Source organism: Sitophilus oryzae, unplaced genomic scaffold, assembly GCF_002938485.1.
Source record: "Sitophilus oryzae breed Bouriz unplaced genomic scaffold, Soryzae_2.0 scaffold_811_pilon_pilon, whole genome shotgun sequence".
NCBI lineage: Eukaryota > Metazoa > Arthropoda > Insecta > Coleoptera > Curculionidae > Sitophilus > Sitophilus oryzae.
Window position 1 is genome coordinate 1,654,740 of NW_022147430.1, and position 20,733 is coordinate 1,675,472.

The 20,733-nt window shown below is 31.8% G+C and overlaps 1 protein-coding gene and 1 long non-coding RNA gene across 4 annotated transcripts in view; both read left to right on the forward strand.

Annotated features, from left to right (window-relative positions):
• LOC115889174 (protein pellino-like) overlaps positions 1–20,733 on the forward strand; it is a 217,256-nt gene extending 196,523 nt beyond the window's left edge. For all 3 annotated transcript variants that reach the window (XM_030909130.1, XM_030909131.1, XM_030909129.1), the window contains exons 6-9: positions 2,650–2,748; positions 12,134–12,349; positions 14,171–14,286; positions 19,347–20,733. In XM_030909130.1, coding sequence (XP_030764990.1) covers positions 2,650–2,748; positions 12,134–12,349; positions 14,171–14,286; positions 19,347–19,473 — 558 coding nt within the window. In that variant the 3' untranslated portion in view covers positions 19,474–20,733. The remainder of the gene's footprint in view (positions 1–2,649; positions 2,749–12,133; positions 12,350–14,170; positions 14,287–19,346) is intronic.
• Positions 5,754–6,761, forward strand: LOC115889177. Its single transcript, XR_004051389.1, has 3 exons — positions 5,754–5,779; positions 5,865–5,997; positions 6,572–6,761. It is a non-coding gene; the product is annotated as an uncharacterized LOC115889177 (long non-coding RNA).

Genomic DNA, 20,733 nt, shown 5'->3' on the forward strand with positions numbered 1-20,733 from the left:
ATGCCGTTTTTTTTATCATACGGTATATACCTATTGATATAGTAATTATTTATATTTTTTTGCTTCTATATATTTAGCACTGCTGTACTGCTGTTTATATAATTTTTTTGTGTTTCACACACATTTTTATACCTATAAGATAATGAGTTTGATATTACAAAACACAGTATTTTAGTTATAGGAAAATATAAAGCCTAACGGCTCGGAAATTTTCAAAAGTGAAGAATATAATTATACAAAATTATTTCCATTGTCTAGATGTGCACTTCCGAATATAACTTGTTTAGTTTATATCTGGTCGGCACCTTTTTGACTTCGGCACGCGCTTTGATATCACACACGCCGCCGATGCCATTTGAAGAAAAATATATTTCATAGAAAAATTAAATTACTCCCCTTTCACAATTCGTTTTTAGATCTTCCAAAGTAACTTATATCAAAAATTCAAGTTTTTCCCAAAACTTCGTATTTGAAGGCCTATTTTCTTGGACTATATTAAACATATTATGTCAATAAAAGTTAGAAAATATTCATACCGAACTAATTTTTTGCAATAACTCGTGAAAACATGCATATATAATATTTTTATACTTTTTATGGGGCGGAGTCACAACGCCCCCCCACCCTACCCCCCAGCTATTAACGTTGTAAAATCAATTCATAGAACTGATTTTATGCCCTTAGCAATTTAAATACACTAAAAGGAAAAAAAATCTTTAAAATTTTATTATGAACTTTTATAACGTCATTACATAATTTTATATTATATAAAAGCTTGTAGCGAGATTTGAGTGTACAGTTGTACGACAACTTTATCTTGTAATTCCTTTTCTAGTGGTGGATCATAAGACAAACTTTCAAAATGAGACAGGGTAGACACAGGTTTTAGATTGTCATGTATATTGTATATACTTAAAGTAAAGTTGTCGTACCAGATTTTTATGAGTGCAATTGTACACTCAAATCTCGCGACAAGATTTAATATAATATTAAAATTATGTAATGACGTTATAAAGTTCATAATAAAAATTTTAAAGAAAAAGTTTTTTTTCTTTTTGTGTATTTAAATAAAAGCTTGTTTTTAAAAAGTTCTTTTTCTTAAAATTTATTTTTTACTTTTTAGTTATGCTGGTTTTTCTTAAATAACTTTCTATGGGCATCTAATAATATGTATATCGATTTTCATTAACAAAGGAGAACTTAAAAAAACGACAGCTGTCAAATTTGACAGTTCAAATGTGAGACAAATAAAACGAAAACCGACTATGGGGTAGGGGGGCATCCAATATATCGATTTTTATCAAAATCGGACAACTTTGAATTTTTGGACAGCTGTCAATTCTGACAGCCTGAATTTTCTTCTTTCATTTTAGCCCATGGCCATCCTATATATATATATATATATATATATATATATATATATATATATATATATATATATATATATATATATATATATATATATATATATATATATATATATATATATATATATATATATATTATGTCGATTTTTATCAAAATCGGTTCACTTCGAAATTTTGACATGTCATTAAACTGTCATTTTTTCAAGATAGCCGCCCACATATTTTTTTTCATATGTATATACCCACAATATACCTATATTATAATAAATTTTTTATAATAGAATTTTAAAAATCAAAAACCTCAAAATGGCGCCATTTTGGCCGCCATTTTAACAGCTGTCAAAAATTCTGGTCATGCCTTGTAAAAAATGTATAATTTCCTACAATCAAAGGAAGTGGTTCTAATTTAGCTTACAAGATTTGCCCCGAACAAACATACATACAAAGCAAGTTAAATAAAAGCTTATAAAAAGTTGATTTTTACACTACTTGTTGCATATGGTGCAAATGTTATTTTTGTATAGAAAACTAGAGGAACATGAATAAACTGACTGGCAAATACGCAAACAGATTTTTTTATCTAATAGTAAATTAACGATTTTTTCTTCGGACAAAAAAGGAATATTTTTAATCTTAGAGTAAAAGTGGCATATAATTATAACCCATTTTTACGGTAAAGTTTCTTTCTCTCATTTTTGCTCTCATTGCTACTTAAACCGCTTTTGCCCTCTGAAAAACGCAAACCGTTTTTGCCGAGAGTAAAATTTTAACCCACTTTTGCTATCAGCCTCTCAAATATAATTTGCAATATTAATGGTATACTTTTTTAACCAACTAGCGATTAAATGTTTTATGAACTTCTTCTAAAATTATAATTATATACCTTTAAAAAATTTCGTCATAGCCAAAATAGCTCCAATTATGCCCCACTAGCAAAACCGGTGATAAAACTATGCTCGCTATCGTAGTTGAACTCATCTAATTTTTTTTAACTGGAATAATAAATTATAATGCAAGTTAGACCTTCTGAAGATATCAAAATATTTACCTTTTTATTTAGAATTTCCACAAATTATACTTTCTAACGCTTAATACAATAATTATATACTAATTTTTTCGTTTACTCGCCATTTAAACCCGTGTATTTGTATGTATTCGTTATTTACGATATTCTCGGGCGGTAGCAGCACCGGCGGAGAATGCACCAAGCCTATAAGTGAAGTCGCGTAAAACAAGGCACTCCTGTTGTTAGTATTAAATATTTATTTTATTTATATTACAGGTCGAAGATGTAACAAATGTATTACAGGATGGTACTTTAATAGATCTATGTGGGGCGACACTCTTATGGAGATCAGCTGAAGGTTTAGAAAAAACACCTGTAAGTAGCATGAATAATACTAACTGTAAGTGCTGTTTCACATGGAGCGGATCGTCTATGCAAACCGTCCCTTTTATGCCGTTTCTCATGCAGCTGACCGTCCGTTGGTTGAACAAGTACCATGAGTTTATATGAATATTTTCACATGGGGGCGGATGATCCGTTGACACTTGATGATGTCAGTTTAATAACATAAAGTAGTCGCAAAACAATTTCCGATGCACGATCAACTGTGAATGACAAGCGATGTTGACAGCGCTGTCAGATTGTGGTGGATTTATGAGATGAATCTTAATGTAAAATTGGGAAACAATATATTTATTATCATTCTTTTAAGATTTTTACGTTTCATTTTTAATTTAATAATTAATATTTTAGTAATTAATGTATTTATTAACAGTAGTCACTAACACTCACAGTACAAATATTTAAATTTAAGGTAGAAGCTCCTCGCTACAAATCGAAATAAGTAGAAATAGCTTAAAAGTGGTATAATGTGCTTACCAACCAAACTTACTTCTCTGACTGCAGTCAAGAGTAATAAAGGACCTTTATTGTCATGTTCTCGTTCAAAATAGTTTATCAGGGAAGCTACAAGCTCTTTGCTTCGACTGTTTAAAAAGAACGGACTCAAAAAAAAAACGAGAACCCAAAGATTCAACGACAACACGATTATATAAAATAATGACTGACATGATAATTGTCAAATAATAAACGACAACGTTACTGATCGCGGCGCAATGTGACGAACATGGCGATAATAAAAATCGCTTTAAACTATTTTTTGCAGCTTTAATCTAAATAAAATATCTGTTACAATCATTTGCTCTACAAAGTAAAATGAAGAGCTGCTCGATATCTTAAATTATACATCAAATTTAAACATTTTTGCCAAAATTTCCTTTAGTCAGGTTTATAGGCTTTAGTGCCAATTTCGATATGATTGATGACGTCGTACATCGGAAAATGTTTTGCGATTAGCGTATTTTTCTACTTTTGTGCTTAGGCAAAAAAGTGCTTTACTTTTATGCCTAAAGCTTGATTTTCATGCATCCGTTATACGTTGATACGATGGTCCGACGCGACGGTGCTCTGATTGGTCATAGCGTTTTCGCGCCACTTTTCATCCATAAATATTTTACTTCAGCCCGTCAACAGACGGATGTTTTGACACTTTTTTGAAAAATTTAATCTAACCTAATTATAAAAATATAAGTAAAATAGCAAAATCGTTATGGAAACGAAAATATAAAATGACACCAACGTATGTATATCCGATAAATGGAGGAACATGAAAATGCAACAAATTTAAAAACTGCGTTATTTTATAACGAATCAAAGTCTTTAAATTCTACCAATAAAATTAATATCGTATCAATGTATCGTCGGACAACGGATGCATGAAAATCAAGCTTAAGCGTTAAAATAACTTTTTTATATTATCAATCACGTCGCAAAAATTAATACTTTTGTGACGTTTAACCCTTTCGGGACGGCTGTCGGAACGTGTGAAAAAAGTGCGTTGGGGACGATCAACTCAATGATTTCTTATGGCACTGCAAAAATCTCCCGCTCATCAGTTTTTTTCCGGGGAAGCGTCCATCCCAAAAGGGTTAAAAAAATTAATAGATTGGAACTTTTGACTTTTTTTTAAATCAATATTTGACAAATTGTATGTCAGTTTTTAATGAACGACGTATTATATTGATCGACCTGATCTTTGAATAAGAAGACTAAAGAAGGAGCATAATGCTATCCATGTATTCATGCATGGTGGGCGGAAAAAGGACTCTAGTGTGGGGATCCTTGACAGTTCTGTTTGACGATTCATTTGACACTTTTTAATTTGATTTGAAATTTTGTGGATTTGTCAGTCTTTACGGAGCTTATTTTATGTTATTTATTATTTATTCTACTAATGATAGTTGTATAAAGGTAGTAAATGTAGATGGAAATTGTGGCAGAACTTAAATTAACAGTGACACTATCGCGATTTATCGAAAACGACTCTAAAATAGTTGGTTGTGTAGCGTGCGGTAGATCTCGGCAAAAATCAGGTGAAATAATGGAACAACTTTTCGCTAGTAAGTGACTATATAATGTTCATACTACTTAAATTAACTAATTATATATTTTTTCTTGTACATTTTTGCTTTTATTTACTACTTGTCAAAGATTAGATGTCAAAGAATTTAGTTACGTCAGTTTGACTTACCTGCTTCAGTAGCGTATCGGATGTTTGTGTTAATAAATAATTATTAAAAATTATCTATTTTTATTATAATAATATGCTTTTATAACAATTATTGTAATAACTACCAACATTTATTTACAACGTAAAATAAAAAAAAAATTATTGAGTCTACCCAAGGATATATAGAATAAGGATATTCGACTGGCCCAAAAAAAACGTGCCGTATTTTGTCGAGGAAGACGATTTCGTCACGACCAATGGGCGTCGAGTATTTGAAATTGAAAACATATAAATTGACGGTAACCTATGTTTTTTGACTCATTTCACTGACAGACGTGATGAGATTATTATTGTAATTTATAGATCCAAAATCCAAACGTTTTTTGAATAAATAATTTATTTTAAAGTTATTTCCTAGAGGTTTGGTTTGGCCTTCTATATTCTGGTATTTGTCTACTAATAAATAATATCTTATTTTGTATTTCGATGTATGGAAATCACAGTTTTGTTGAAGCCGCAAAGAAATCGCTCTATAGTGAGAAAAATATTATATCTTTTTTTAGACGCGTAGAATAACAAAATTTCTATTTCAGATGTTCTAAATGTGAGTGCTTAATGTCAAAAATTAAAATATATACTTGAAATATTTCAAGTTATACCCTTTGCCCTTTGGAAGTAAACAAATATTGAAGAAAGTGTTGTGCCTTCACAGAATTTAAATTGGCATTAGGAATAGATTTCCTTGATTTAGTAATAATATTGCTCATAGAAATTGATAATATACTATTTTATATTCACTCGTTCAAGTGCTGATCTATTTTTAAATTGAATATTTATGTAAGTATTATGTATAACACAATATAAATAATTTAAGGACATAAGAAGTTAAAATTTCAAGTGCCAATATTGATTATTTTTCCAGTTTTATTCAAATATATTGAAATTAATATGGAAACAAAAGTTCATAAATATTATTCTTAATAACAAGAATTGAGATTTGGGCATAAGTTTGAAAAGCCATGTCAGAAGAGTAGGATTAAAGACAAAGTATTAAGGTAACATATATTTACATAAAGTTTTAATAACACTGACAATTTTATTTGTTTATGTTTATTAATTAAAATTTAGTTGCAATTTATTTCATATTCTAATATTTTTGAGAAAATTTTACTTTTATACATACCTGAATATTATGCTGCTTTTTTATTTTAAAGTGTGCCGACTGTGCTGTTATTTTTATACTAATAATATTGTATACTGTAGGTATCGTATTCATATATAGTTATATATATATATCAGTAGTATAGATATATATATATATATATATATATATAGTATATATATATATATATATATATATATATATATGAGCATATATATGTTATATACATATGCTACATATATATATAGATACTCTTTACTTTCTTTCTATGTGTACTTTATCCTTTATAGTCTTTCTAAGTGCATATAATACTACTTTTTTAAGAGAAGGCAGTTTTTAATAATCTATTGTTAATTCCCCTAATTCTGTGTCCCCTGGTTCTGCTATACAACAATTATATATTTTTTTATCATTACTGATTTTAAAAGTTTCTTTTCAAAGAATTTGACCATATATTTTTTTTTCAGAGTAATTGGGCTGTTCCTGAACAATATTGAATATAAATATTCAAAAATATGATAAACTGCATATCCTACTAAGTAGATCAATACCAAAATTCCATTAGAGAAATAAGTTAAAATTATGTTTTACTTGTATAATTTTCTTGCTATTTGTCCACCATTATTTGTGACTTAGAAATTAAATAGTCAAAAAGAATTTAGTACCAGTTTTTATTTCCCAAAAAAAATAATTGTTAAATAATTACATATTGCTTAAGATACATATATTATATTTTGTTTATAGTTGATAATTCTAGTTCTTAGTTGTTTATAGTGATAATTAACAATATTTCTGATGTTAGATATTATATTAGATAAAAAATTTAATTACCAATAGCTACCTACCAATAGCATAATTCTTTAGTTCAAGAAACAAACATCAGTACAAGTATATAACCAAAAAAATGTTAATGCAAATTCTTTGTATAACATACGTACCCCTATGGTATTCAACTTTTCATTGTTCTTTTAATTAGACACACAATAAGCATATTAATTCGTTTATTAAACAACCAAAACTAACTACTTAAATTCACAATATAAATATCACAATAAATGTATAAGCTTTGATCAATTCCTATTATTAATACCTGACGACTTCATACTTTATAACTACTAATGGCTATCCTACTAACACACTAGCCAACTAATAATAAATCTGTTCTAAAAAAATACAACATAAAGACATCGTTATTGCAATAATATAGAAATATATTCCATATATCATTAACTACCTATAAATACAATACCCACATCTTCTTTTACGCGAATAGTGCATTAAGAGGCAGAAATATTGCCTGCATTGTACATCATACAAATTGGCTAGAATTTATTAATATCCATTGCAAACATTTCTCTTTCAAAGGGTCTAAATGTTTTGTCTTTTTACTGTGTCCCTGTAATATGTTATCAATTAACAACAGTTATCAAATGACCTGGAGAATAATAATTGTTTTACCTTTTTTTCAAACTAAACTCTTTAAACAAACTAGGTATATAAATAAAATTTATCTCATAACCTAACTTGCTGCTAGAATTTCTTTCTTGTTATTCTATGTTCCTGTATTGTTATTCTTCACATTATCAATTTCTATGAGCAATATCGTTACTAAATCAAGGAAATCTATTCCTAATGCCAATTTAAATTCTGTGAAGGCACAACACTTTCTTCAATATTTGTTTACTTCCAAAAAATGTCAAAGCATATAACATGAAATATTTCAAGTATATATTTAAATTTTTGACATGCACTCACATTTAGAACATCTGAAATAAGAAATTTTGTAATTCTACACGTCTAAAAAGATATAATAACATTTTTCTCACTATAGAGCGAAATTTCTTTGCGGCTTCAGATACAAAACTTATGGATTTCCATACATCGAAATACAAAATAAGATATTATTTATTAGTAGACAAATACCAAAATATAGAAGGCCAAACCAAACTTAGGAAATAACTTTAAAATACATTATTTTTTTCAAAAACGTTTGGATCTATAAATTACAATAATAATCATTACGTCTGTCAGTGAAATGAGTCAAAAACATAGGTTACCGTCAATTTATATGTTTTCAATTTCAAATACTCGACGCTCATTGGTCGTGACGTAATCGTCTTCCTCGACAAAATACGGCATATTTTCCTACATAGCCCGCTATAGGGAGTTGAATATCCTTCTTCTATATATCCTTGAGTCTACCCCACGTCTACCCTACATCTAGGCCAGTCGCCAAGTATTAAAACATAGCTTATGGCGGGAGCAAATCCGGACAAGCTAGAATAAATTTTATTTTGTGTAGTTTAGTGTAAGGAACTATGTGTTAAATTTGCACCACCCACAAAGCCCGGATTTGGTCGCCATCTTAGAAAAAGTGGCTAAAATTCGGTTTATTTTTCATTATTTGGTAATAATTCGATTTCTATCTACTTTAGTACAAAAAATGTACAGACCAAAATTAAAGAAGAGGAAAAACTCTATAAAAACGTTCTATGTACTTTTTTCGTGCGACGACCGTTTCCAAGTTATCTCGGTTTAAACACACTAAATATATTATAAGCAGTTATTATTTCCTCTATTCTAGGCAGTTTTTGTCTTTCCGAGAACCTTACTCCTGTTGTTAAGCGGAATCTTTTACTCAAGGTCATGTCGATCGCTGCTCGACTGCTGGACACAATTAAATAGTAGTCGTCTGTTATTGGTTGCAGAAAGAACTTGTGTTAAGAGGAAGTCGCAAAGTGGAACGTATGCACCCCATAATATGAATCTAGATGCTTCAGTTATGGACAACATTTTATTTCTCCACGTATTTAGTGGCTGCGACACTACATCCGCATTATACAGACAAGGAAAAATGATGAAAGTTTTGCATAAAGAAAAAGAATTATTACAGACAGCTGTACAAACTTTTAAAGACCCAAACGCACCCCCAGAAGATATAGAGAAAGCTGGAGAACGATTTCTTCTTCATCTATATGGATTCAAAAAATTCGACTCATTAGATAAGTACAGATACCACAGTGTTAAGTAAAATCTATTACCAAAAGCTTACCTAGCATCATTACCACCGACCAAAAACGCAGCTCTCTTGCACTCCTTCCGTACGTACAGTCAGGTACAGCTATGGTATGGGAATAAAAAATCACCTCTGGATTGGGGATGCAAAAATTCAAAAAATGGGTTGATGCCCATTGCTACTTCCCAAGATGCAGCTCCCCAAGAATTATTAAATCTGATTTCATGTGAATGTGCCAAAGATTGCTATACATCTTGTAGTTGCCGCAAAGCAGTTTTGCGTTGCTCGGTAATGTGTGCATTTTGTCAGGGCAAATCATGTTCCAATAGTTTGGAGGTGGCAAAATTAGACGAAGATGAGTACGAGTACAATTTCCCTCTCGATAAAGATCAACGAAAAGAATATTTTGCACCTTATGAATCAGATCCGGAATATGATACAGATGTGGAAGACATTCAGGAGGATTATATTGAACAGCCAGTAACATCAAAAAAACAAATGAACTCTGATAAACCTTCCACCTTAAAAGAAACCTAAGTTGACGCCATGTGGATTAGGCCTATTGGAAATGGGATGAAACTCAAAAAAAAGTGCCGGGTACCTACTTTACCTCAAGGCAGCTCCCTGAGAGATAAGGCGGTTAAACTTGATTTTCCATCAGTCGCGCAACAATAAAAATTTAGTCCGTTATTGCGGTCATAATGCAAATTGCGTTCTTCCATTATGACCGCCACAGCAGGCTACTGCCAACCAGTAGAAAACAAATTTTTAGGCTTTATGTCTCGGGGGTGCCGCTCAAGGTGGTGTGGAAACAAGTACAGTTGACCCCGGATACATCTAACACGTACATTATATCAAACAATAATTTTGTTTTCGTAAAATTCGATACTTTGGATGGTCGCACGAAAAAAACCCATACAACGTTTTTTATAGAGTTTTTCCTCTTCTTTAATTGGTCTCTATATATTTTGCACTAAAGTTGATAGAAATCGAGTTATTGACCAAAAAAAAAAACGAATTTTAGCCAATTTTTCAAAGATGGCGGCCAAATCCGGGCTTTACGGGGAGTGCAAATTTAATACGTGCTTCTCGACACCAAACTAAACAAAATAAAACCTATTCCAACTTGTCCGGATTTGCTCCCGCCATCGATGCACTTGCCGACTGGCCTAATCATAGTTTTAGATTTTTTAAATTAAATTAGAACGGCATTGATAAACCGGAATTCAAGTCGGCCGTATTTGCGTTCCATCGCGGTGGACCTAAGATTTTTGATATGCTTATTCCTTAGTCTTCTTATTCAAAGGACCTGATAAAAATTATCGATTGTCATTGCAAAGTCCTCTGTGGCCCCGGTTTATTTTAGACAGCCATGGTATAAAACAAAAGTTTTATACAAAATATCATCGAAAATTTAGATCTAAATATAAATAAATTGTATAACGGATTTTTATACCTAAATTAGGCATGGAATTGCACAACGTGACAACCAATACTACATTACCACTTATGCGTTGTTTGCCATTATCACATTATATTTACCTTATAGCTACACTTCAAAATTTCACATTAATTAACTGATATCGATTATAAGCGATATCCAGTTATTTTAGTAGCTATTGAAGGTAAAGTTACATGGCTCGAGGTTTATTTTTAGAAATACAGCGTCGGGCACCGTCCATACATTAAATACCAGGCCGTTGATCCTTCACTAATGTTAAAATATTGGCAATATAAAAATCACAGACAAAATGTTTTGTCTTTTTAATCTCCGAAATTATTAAGGAATCCAGTCTGGGATCCAATCCAATCTGTGTGTTTTGGGTTTTAAAGATTTTGAAAGATACTTTTTTTTAAATAGTTTCCACCTCCTAGCACTTACTGTTTAACCGGATATGGTTGTCATTGTGCTTATTGAAATAGAACGTTTACATACAGGGTGTCCCAGTATGCCTTGGAAACAGAACTACTACGTACTTTTGGAATCAAAATAAGTTCATTCTCCCAAAAATACGTAGTGGTTCTATGTTCACGGAATAACGGGACACCCTGTATTTTTTGCTTTTTCGATTCTACATGAAAAGCACGTTTGTGTTTATATTTTTAAGTTAGTTAGATATTATATATAAAGAGATAAAATGCTCCGATAAAGATTTGGTTAGGTTAGGTTAGGATAGTTAGATAAAGCTTCGGTCCTGATAATGCTTAGACCAATAAATAAAGAATAAAAAGGAAGGAAAGTTTCGCTCATTGACAGGAGACCTACTGGTTGTTGCATATGGCGCCGAAGCGTTTCCGGATGCCGATTTTATACGATGCGATTTTTTTTCAGATTTTTTATTTACTGATGAAACGTAATAACATCTTTGGTATTTGTCGTAATTTTTGAGATGCAACAACTAACCATTTTTTCTAATTTTCACTGTTTAATTGAATAAAATACAAATCAAAATACAATGCGTCAAAGCGAAACAAATCGAATTGTCAAAGTGCGACCGTGAAATGACCAATGACGTGAACGACTGTCATCACTGTCATCAGAGGTTTTTTAATATAGCGACTTCCGTCCCCTGTTTCTTCAGTAGGTGAAATATAGAAAGTCAGAGACATTGAGGAAATGTTAGCTGTTATATTGTTGTGAGCTGCTGATAGCTGCTGTATTGCAACATTTCCTGTGATTACCCGGGCAATGACTGAGAAAAGGAAATAGAGTAACATTTTTAAAATCGACCTTAATTCATTTCCATTTTCGTAAATTTTCTGGCTTTTATTATCCCAGGAATTTGGGAACTTACGTTTTTGGCCGGGTATTATCATAAATGCATATATTATAAATGATTATCCGAATATATTGGTAGTTTTATTTAAACCAAATTATTAGATCGGCTAAATCGGAAGTGTGCAAGTGGAAGATGGACTGGTTTTGTAAAAAAAACTGTTAGCTACCTTATTATTCATTTGTCTAATTTATTCATTGAAATTGTAGTTATGAGAATATTTTTATTCTTTTCAGAGTAAACACGATTTAGAAAAAGTAATAGACGAAATAAACGCGGGCAGACCGCAGTGCCCGGTGGGACTGAACACCCTCGTCATACCAAGAAGAGTGTCGCCCAACGAGAACCAGCAACAACCGTACGTCTACCTAAACTGCGGACACGTGCAGGGATTGCACGATTGGGGCCAAGATAAGGATTCGGGTGCGAGAAAGTGCCCTATATGTTTAGAGGTTGGTCGACTTTTGTTTTTTATATACAATTAATTGATGTTTGTAATTATTATTACAACATGCTCTTCAAAGTTATTTACCCACAAACATTTCAAATATCGATATACATGGTGGTCCGGACTGTATTCCGGAAACTTCGGCAGCATATTCTGCAGATAAAAATAAGTGAGAGGTTTCTGGCAAAAACCCCATTAATCAAAAAATGGGTAAAATGAGTTAATGGCGCTATCCGACTGTAATTTGTTAGTCATAACGTTCCTACCAAACGAATTCGGGAAAAGTGCTATAAGTCAGCCCGCGCATACGATCAAAAATACCGTAATTCCGCAAGAACCCCACAAGTCACAAATCTTGACGGCAAAAACCCCACTAGTCCGCTGCTTGTTGTGGTTTGGTTGTTTGTCGTTCATAATTGTTCGAACAGTTGCTAAGAGGACTTGGTTGTTTGCACGGTTTTTGCCAAAATTCCAACAAAAACCCCACAAGTCAAACAAATTCACGCCCTTCCTAACTTAAAAATAAGAAAAAAATCAAGAAAAATAAAGGAAAAAGATAAGGAAAACTAAAGGATAAAAATAAAGGAAACTAGTTATCAGATTATAACCAGAGCTCACACAAAAAAAAAACAAAATTTAAATTTAAATGGGAGCAAGATATACGTTTTTTTTAGTTTTTCCAAATTTCGAAATATCTGACTAATGGGGCTTTTGCCAGAAACCCCTCAAGTAAAAAAGTTCATATAAATGTATGTCCTAAAATGCTTAGTTTTAGAGATACAGGGTGTAGAAGTTTCATGTTTATTTCGATTTTTTCCAAATAATTTCTGAACTAATTTCAATATTTGGATGAAAATTGGTGTCTGGGAGTTTTTTGACATGAGAAATTTCATTTTGATGCCAATATGACTTCTACTTGTAGAGGGCGCCACTTGGACATTTTTAATTGGTTTGAAGAGTAGGTAATAAATTTTCGTCCGTACCTGTATGAAACTACTGAGTAAAAAAATAAACATTTACGACGTTTTTTAAAAAAGGTCTCTTATCGCTACCCTCGAGATATTTAGAATCGAAACTACCAATACCTGTCATCATTGACATAATTAAACATGTTGACTAAATAATTATTAGACTGGAATCATAAATTTGAAATGATTTTGTGTCAAAAGTTCAACAGAAACTGTTTATGATTAATTTAAAAAAATTAAAAGGTCCCAAATTTATCATTTCATTTCAGTTTAGCGACTTATCTACAGCGTGTTTATTTTTTGTCAATAATAATATGTATTGACTACTTTTATTCTAAATATCTTGAGAACGGTTGTTCTTAGCAATTTTTACCAAGAAGCGCATATTTTACTTATAAAAGCACGGAAATATATATATATTTTTTTTCACTCAAGAGTTTTATACAGGTACGGACGAAAAGTTATTACTCTTCAAAATAGTTAAAACACATGTAGGTGGCGCCCCCTACAAATAGGAGTCATATTGACATTAAAATCAAATTACTCATGTCAAAAAACTCCCAGACACCAATTTTCATCCAAATATTGATGTTACTTCAGAAATTATTTGGAAAAAATCGAAATAAAAATGAAACTTCCACACCCTGTATCTCCGAAACTAAGCAATTTAGGACATACATTTAGACGAACTGTTTTACTTATTTTTATCTGCTCAATATGCAGCTGAAATTTCCGGAGTACAGTTCGGACCACTCTGTAAAATTAATTTTCATCCAGAAAAATGGACTGTAATGATTGTAAATTGTAGATTTAATTTAATGCATTAGCAGGTTAGTAATATTTTTTTTATTTTGCAGCAGGGACCAGTTGTTAAAGTTTGTATGGGATTGGAACCGGCATTTTATGTAGACTCAGGATTACCAACTTTTGCTTTCAACCCTTGTGGCCACATGGCTACAGAGAAAACAGTAAAGTAAGTATGAACATATTCAAAGTTATACAGTTGCCCTCAGCGAAATAACTAAATAGCCTTTTGTATACGGCTCTGGACACTTTAATCTCCGTGGTCTGTACTTTAATGCATGCGACAGAGATAGACATAATTAACCGATTGACAGAGAGACAAAATAAAAAGCGGCATACAGTGTTGCCGGTTTTTACGCGTGTAGGCAGGGAATGTTGGGTAATAAACTTCGCATTTTTCTTCTCCAACTTACAAAAACGACATAGCGATAACGCCGACCCAAGACCTTTCTCTTGTCGACCCTCTATAACTATATTATTATCTTATCCTTAAATAAATTAGAAAAAAATCTCAACTATTTTAAAAACTTTCATGTATACTACTGAAATGAAGATATATCTAAGTTAAATATAATCTATTACAGCTGTAGCAAAATGAGTAACTAATTGTAAAAAATAGAGTTCCAACTCTAGATGCAACATTTTTCATAAACACCTACTTGTGCAGTTTGAATTTTTGTTACAAAATCCGGCAATACCGCATATAAGAAATGTATCCACCTAACTTTTATCTCTTTTTAATACATTTGATTTTTGATTAAGCTGTCTACATCACTGTCTTAAGGGCCACTTAGACTCTACGATAATTTGCGCAAACTGATTTACGCAAGCCAAACTGTACAAAATTTGCTCAAACTAATTTTTTGTTTACACATTCAGTTAGTTTGTGCTATTTGTGTCTGACGGTTTTTATTTAAATAACCTAAAAGGCATTCGATAAACAAACCTTAACGTTAAATCCATAGGTTAATTCTTAATCAAAAAAAATGTGAGAATTTCTAAAACCGTGGTAGAATGTAGAATGTTAAGGAGGGGAGTTAAGCCGGAAACACACTGAGCTAACGCACATGAGCTCAAGTGCTGTCATGTTACCGACAAAAAATGTGGAGAGCTGTTTTACTTAGTATCTATACATCAGAACCACACTGAAGTCACCTCATCCGTATCACGTTACATCGGCAACCGCACGCGTGCTAGCATTTGCTTATTTTCTGCAGATCCACACTTTTCGTCTCACGTGATGTCAGGTTTAAGCGGGTTTTGTGTTAAAACTTTTGTTGTTTATATTTGAGAATGGATGAGATTTTAATAGAAAAAGTCAGAGAACATGCTGTTAGATAGCTCTTCGAAGTTGAGTATTTTGTTTTTGTATGTCAATTTTAATTAGACCATGTCTGTACCCCAGGATTAAAATGTACTAAGTCCAAATTATCGATTTGTGGGAAAAGCCAATTAAAGATTTATTTTTGCAATTTTGTTATTTTTCCGATTTGTTTATTTTATTAGAACATTCAAAATTTTTATAGGAGAAATATTACTTATTATTAATAGGTACCCAACACAGTTTTAAAGAAAGTGAGTTTTTACTTGGGTTTTGGAGTTGGAACGTTGTTTTTTTTTGAACTTAATATTATTTTGTTACAATGTTATGTGGAGTAATAGGACTTGATACTGACATTATTTTAATACAAGCTAGAGAAACAAAGTGTTAAGTAACAGTACTGCTTTAAAAAATGTGATTTTTTGAAGTTCGGTGGTAGATTTTACGGATCAAACCTAAGCTTCTCTGATGGCCTAAATTGATGCACTTCATGTCCAACAAATAACTGCCGATATTGTGGACTTAATACTGTCATGTCATCATAACATTAGACAAATATGGACTTAATATTATATTTTTTCACAGGTGCCGGTAAAAAAGGATTCTATTTAATTTAATATTGTTTTCTTCTGGGAGATATTGTGACTTAATACGGTTATAAAAATTGTATTTCGGTTAATATTGTAGATAGAACTTGATACGATTTTGCATATTAAAGTGGACTTAATATTTCACATAATGCAGCAAAAATCCTATTTTCGAAAAAAGTGGACTTAATACACTACTTTTATTCTGGGGTACAGATGTAGAAAATCAAATTCTTTTTTAGTCATTCGAAAATACATGTGAAAGCGTTTGGGATAATTTTGCAATTACTGAACCAAACGATGAAATTCGCCCAATTTGTTTCTTTTCATGTTTATGTCATGGACCCCATGCTTTCCTCGTGTTTTTATTTTTCTCCTCCAGAACGATAAAAGCAGCTACAGTTTCTAGTTCCTCTTTCCAGTCCGAAGAACTGATTGAGCTGGCGCTTTTCATAACTGAAAATTCAGAAAAAAACAAGCACACAACACAGACTGAAATTAAAGAAAAATGTCAATTTGTATACTACAGCATAAAACGTGATAGTAATGTGCTTCTAAGCATAATATGACATATTAATCATGACAACGTGACAGTACGTGAGCTCATGTGCCGTGTTCCCCTTTCTTGAGTTATAACTCATCATACAGTGTCAGGACTTCAATAAAAGCCAGTATCTGAGACGGCTCCACAGAGCCCAGCTCTCTATCCTCGATATTAGCCGTACCAAAGTTCATGGCACGAACGGTCGTCGTCTCGACGCACTCAGTTATAAGGTGTTCTGGTGTTTCCCCATTTTCCCCACAGAATTTGCGTTCGCTGTTGTCCCTCAGCTTCAGTCTACTGAGGTGTTCGTTGAGAAGACAGCTTCCTGTTAGAAATCCCGTGATAATCCGAAGATTTTTTTTACTTAAATCAACGAACATCTTTGACTTTTCTCGGTCGTAAGTACTGAGGAACTTTTTCGAGTGTGTGTGATCGTTGGAGTACTCCCATTCCATGTTACGGATGGCGTCTTCCAGGTTCCTCAGTTCCGCCTTTAGTTGGTTTCCACTTGGAAAACAGAACGGTTCTGGTCCAGTTAGTGGAGTGTTCGTCTAGCAAGATCATTTGCTTTTTCATTGCCTTCTATCCCTTGGTGAGCGGGCACCCAGAGTAGGAGTACTTATTTTCTTTGCCAAATTTGTTCAGCTTCTCTAGACATTCTTTGACCAACTTCGAATTGATGGTTGAACTAACTTGATCGCGTTTAGTGCTGCTTGACTATCAAATAAGATGGCTATTTCCTGTTTTCGATAGTTCCTATCTAAGATAAATTGTACGCATTTTTCGATAGCGTAGATTTCTGCCAAACCAAAACCGGGGTAATGTTCAGTTAAAAATCAAGATGAGACATATTTTACTCAAAACAAATTTTTGAACTGTACAAACTAACGACTTCTGTTTACACTTTACGGCCTATTAGTACAGTTTGGCTTGAACAAGCCGATTTGCGGAAATTATCTGAGAGTCTCAACGCCCCTTTACAACGCTCCAGACCACGCTTTGCGCAAATTATCTGAGAGTCTCAACGCCCCTATACACAATTCAGACAACGCTTTTACGATGACCCGACCCGTAGTGTATACAGGGCAATTGATACTAAACTCAGTGTTTTTAAAATCGGTTATTTGAAATTTACGCTCTCAACAGGATAGATTTCTTTAAGAGAAACGTAAAGTTCTACTCGCGACATTTTATGTAAAATTAAAATATACAGAATAAACAGAAACTATTCTGGTCCGTCCTAGAAATCTGCAGCGCATGCGCACCCCAGTTCTAGGATGGTTTAAAACCAAATACGTTTAAAAGACTTAAAAACGTATTTGTTTAGAATCGGTAATCAGAAAAACCTGAATTAAGCTACTTCATCAATTATTTCAGCGCTGATATCGACCGTTTTCGTATCGTACGAAAGTACAGCATGCAGAAAATCTAGTACAGCGTTGTAGATACGATATAGTTTGATAGTGTGTGTGCAAGCACTTGTTGTTAAAACCCAATCTAAACATTTTTCGTGGCAAATTAAGTACATAATTGTGAGATGTAAAAATTAACGAATACTTAAATAAACATAAAAGAAGTGCAAATTATGACAATCTATTGTAAAAATGATATACCGGGTGCGTCTCAAAAGTGGCTCACCCCTATAACTTTTTTATTTTTTTCAGATAAAAAAAACGAGATTAGGTATGTTAGTGTACAACATAAATTCGGACTGATTGACGTATTCAATTGTTTTCAGTCACTGCCTATTTCACCGGAAATGACTACAACTTTTGATTTTTAAATCAACCAAACCAAATCGGTATTTTTTACTTTATTCAAGAGAAAATTATTCTATAAAAATAAATATATATATTATTATAAAAAAATTCTGAATATAATAACATAATAGATATGATTAAAAATACGATTTGAGAATATTTTAACCGGCCAGGATAAGACACGAAAAACATTAGACGATCAACTCTATTTTTCCAAGGCTCTTTGATTAAAAATTAGCGTTTTTAACACAACCGTGGTACTCTAGATTGAAATTTAAAATACTACTTTTTAAAGCGAAAATGTCAAAAGTTGACATATGACGTGTCATTCGATTCAGAGCGTCATTTTCGATCGAATAAAGTAAAAAAATACCGAGGGTGCCATTTAAAAATCAAAAGTTGTAGCCATTTCCGATGAAACAGGAAGTGACACTACAACCTAACATACCAAATCTGTTTTTTATCTGAAGAAATAAAAAAAGTTATGGGGGTGAGCCACTTCTGAGACGCACCCGTTATAAAATAAATACAAGCAGATGCTACTTTGGAACTACTTTCTTCTTTTTTTGGGATGGTTCTTCATCTTCGTCTGCAGCTATTGTCCTTTTTAACAGACACAAAACCGTGGCGAACAAGACAAAATCAACTGGGAAACGATTTATTGTACGACATACATTAAATTAGTAGTTTAAATTTGTGGACAACAGTGCGATCTGTCGTTCAAACGGTCGAATCAAATTTGTGTTGTACAACCTGCAGTACGATAAATCGTATGTGTGGCCCGTTTTACTTGATACGTTTTAACTGAACAGGTAAGACTGACGTAAAACGTTAAGTGTAGACGGGGCTTTACAGAAAGAACTTGAATGTGATTGAATCGGGGAAACGACGCAAGATGAAATATAATGTAAAACCACACTAAGACTGATATCATTTTAATTTCTATTTTAAATTTTTTGTAAAATATTTAATTTCCTTAAATAATTCTCAAAACTATATTTGCGATTTCTTTTTTAGATACTGGGCTAATGTCGTAATTCCTCATGGCACAAACGGATTCCAGTCAGTTTGTCCGTTTTGTGCTTGTCCACTTTCAGGATCCCCTGGATATATCAGACTAATATTTCAGGATAACGTCGATTAATTTCGATACACGTATTTTTAAGTTTAGGGACTTTTTTGTTATAAATACGTTCTTAATTATGAAATATCTACTGGCTGAATACATTATTCGCAAATACGTTCTTTTTTAAACGTTATTTTTTTAGAAACTTGCGACTTTTAACGACTGATCTCGTATTTAAAAATTTTTATGTTTTTTACATCCTTTTTTACATTTTGAGATATTTTACACTATATAATTTAAGTATATGGCTTACATAAGTTGTATTTTAATTCTAGAAGATTCTAATTTGATTCTATAGTATATTTTTAACTTTGTTGGAATTGACTTCTTATCAATTGAGTGGCAGTATGATCTAATAAAATTACTACTCCAAGCATCTTAAAAATGAACTATTTGCCAATAATACAACATTAAAAATATTGACCAGTTAATAACTTTAAACGGGATGCAATCTGAGTTATAACTGAATATTTCAACAAATTTCAGATTAACCTCAGGTTCTATACAGTTATTATTGCTTTAATTATTACATTTCTATTTATTTTGACAGAGATGCGTGAATAATATTTGTGTGAATTGTTAAGACTGGTTAGTGTATAGCATTAATATATTGTAATCGATTTAGGAGTTCTTAAGGGCTGATTTATAGTTTTTTTTTAATTAAATAATAATGTCCAGGATTACTTAACATGTGTACATATGAACAGCTGAATATATCAGCGATGAAACCAGAGCCCTATTTGTGTAAAATTAAAAAAAATAGAGTTTAATAACTAAATTTGAAATCAAAAATATATGAAAAAGCCTCACCTTTTTAACATTTTTAAATATTTGAAGTTTTAATTTATTAAGCATAAAAAATAATATTTATTATTACATATATATCCTAATCAACAATTATATGTTTTTCAAAAAAAAATGCTAGACATATGATATTGTCTTTAAAAACAATTATCTCAGGTGAGCAATTTAAGTTATTTATTTATTATAGATATTTAAAATTGGGAGACTTCTAATTTTTATAGTAAATAATGTTGTTATTCTATTCTCTTCAAAACTTATTTTGCTTATTTTGAGGTACATAATATTACACCGATGATGTTTTGAGTATAAAACTAAGCATGTACATAATGTAGAATAGGATTTCAAATGTAATTTAAAGTTAAGTTAATTTTAATAAATATATTCACAAAAGAATTTATCTGTGCCTGGATCATTATTCACTAATAAAGTGTACAAAATTTGATGCATGCCTTTCTGTATAATAAATTCTTGAAA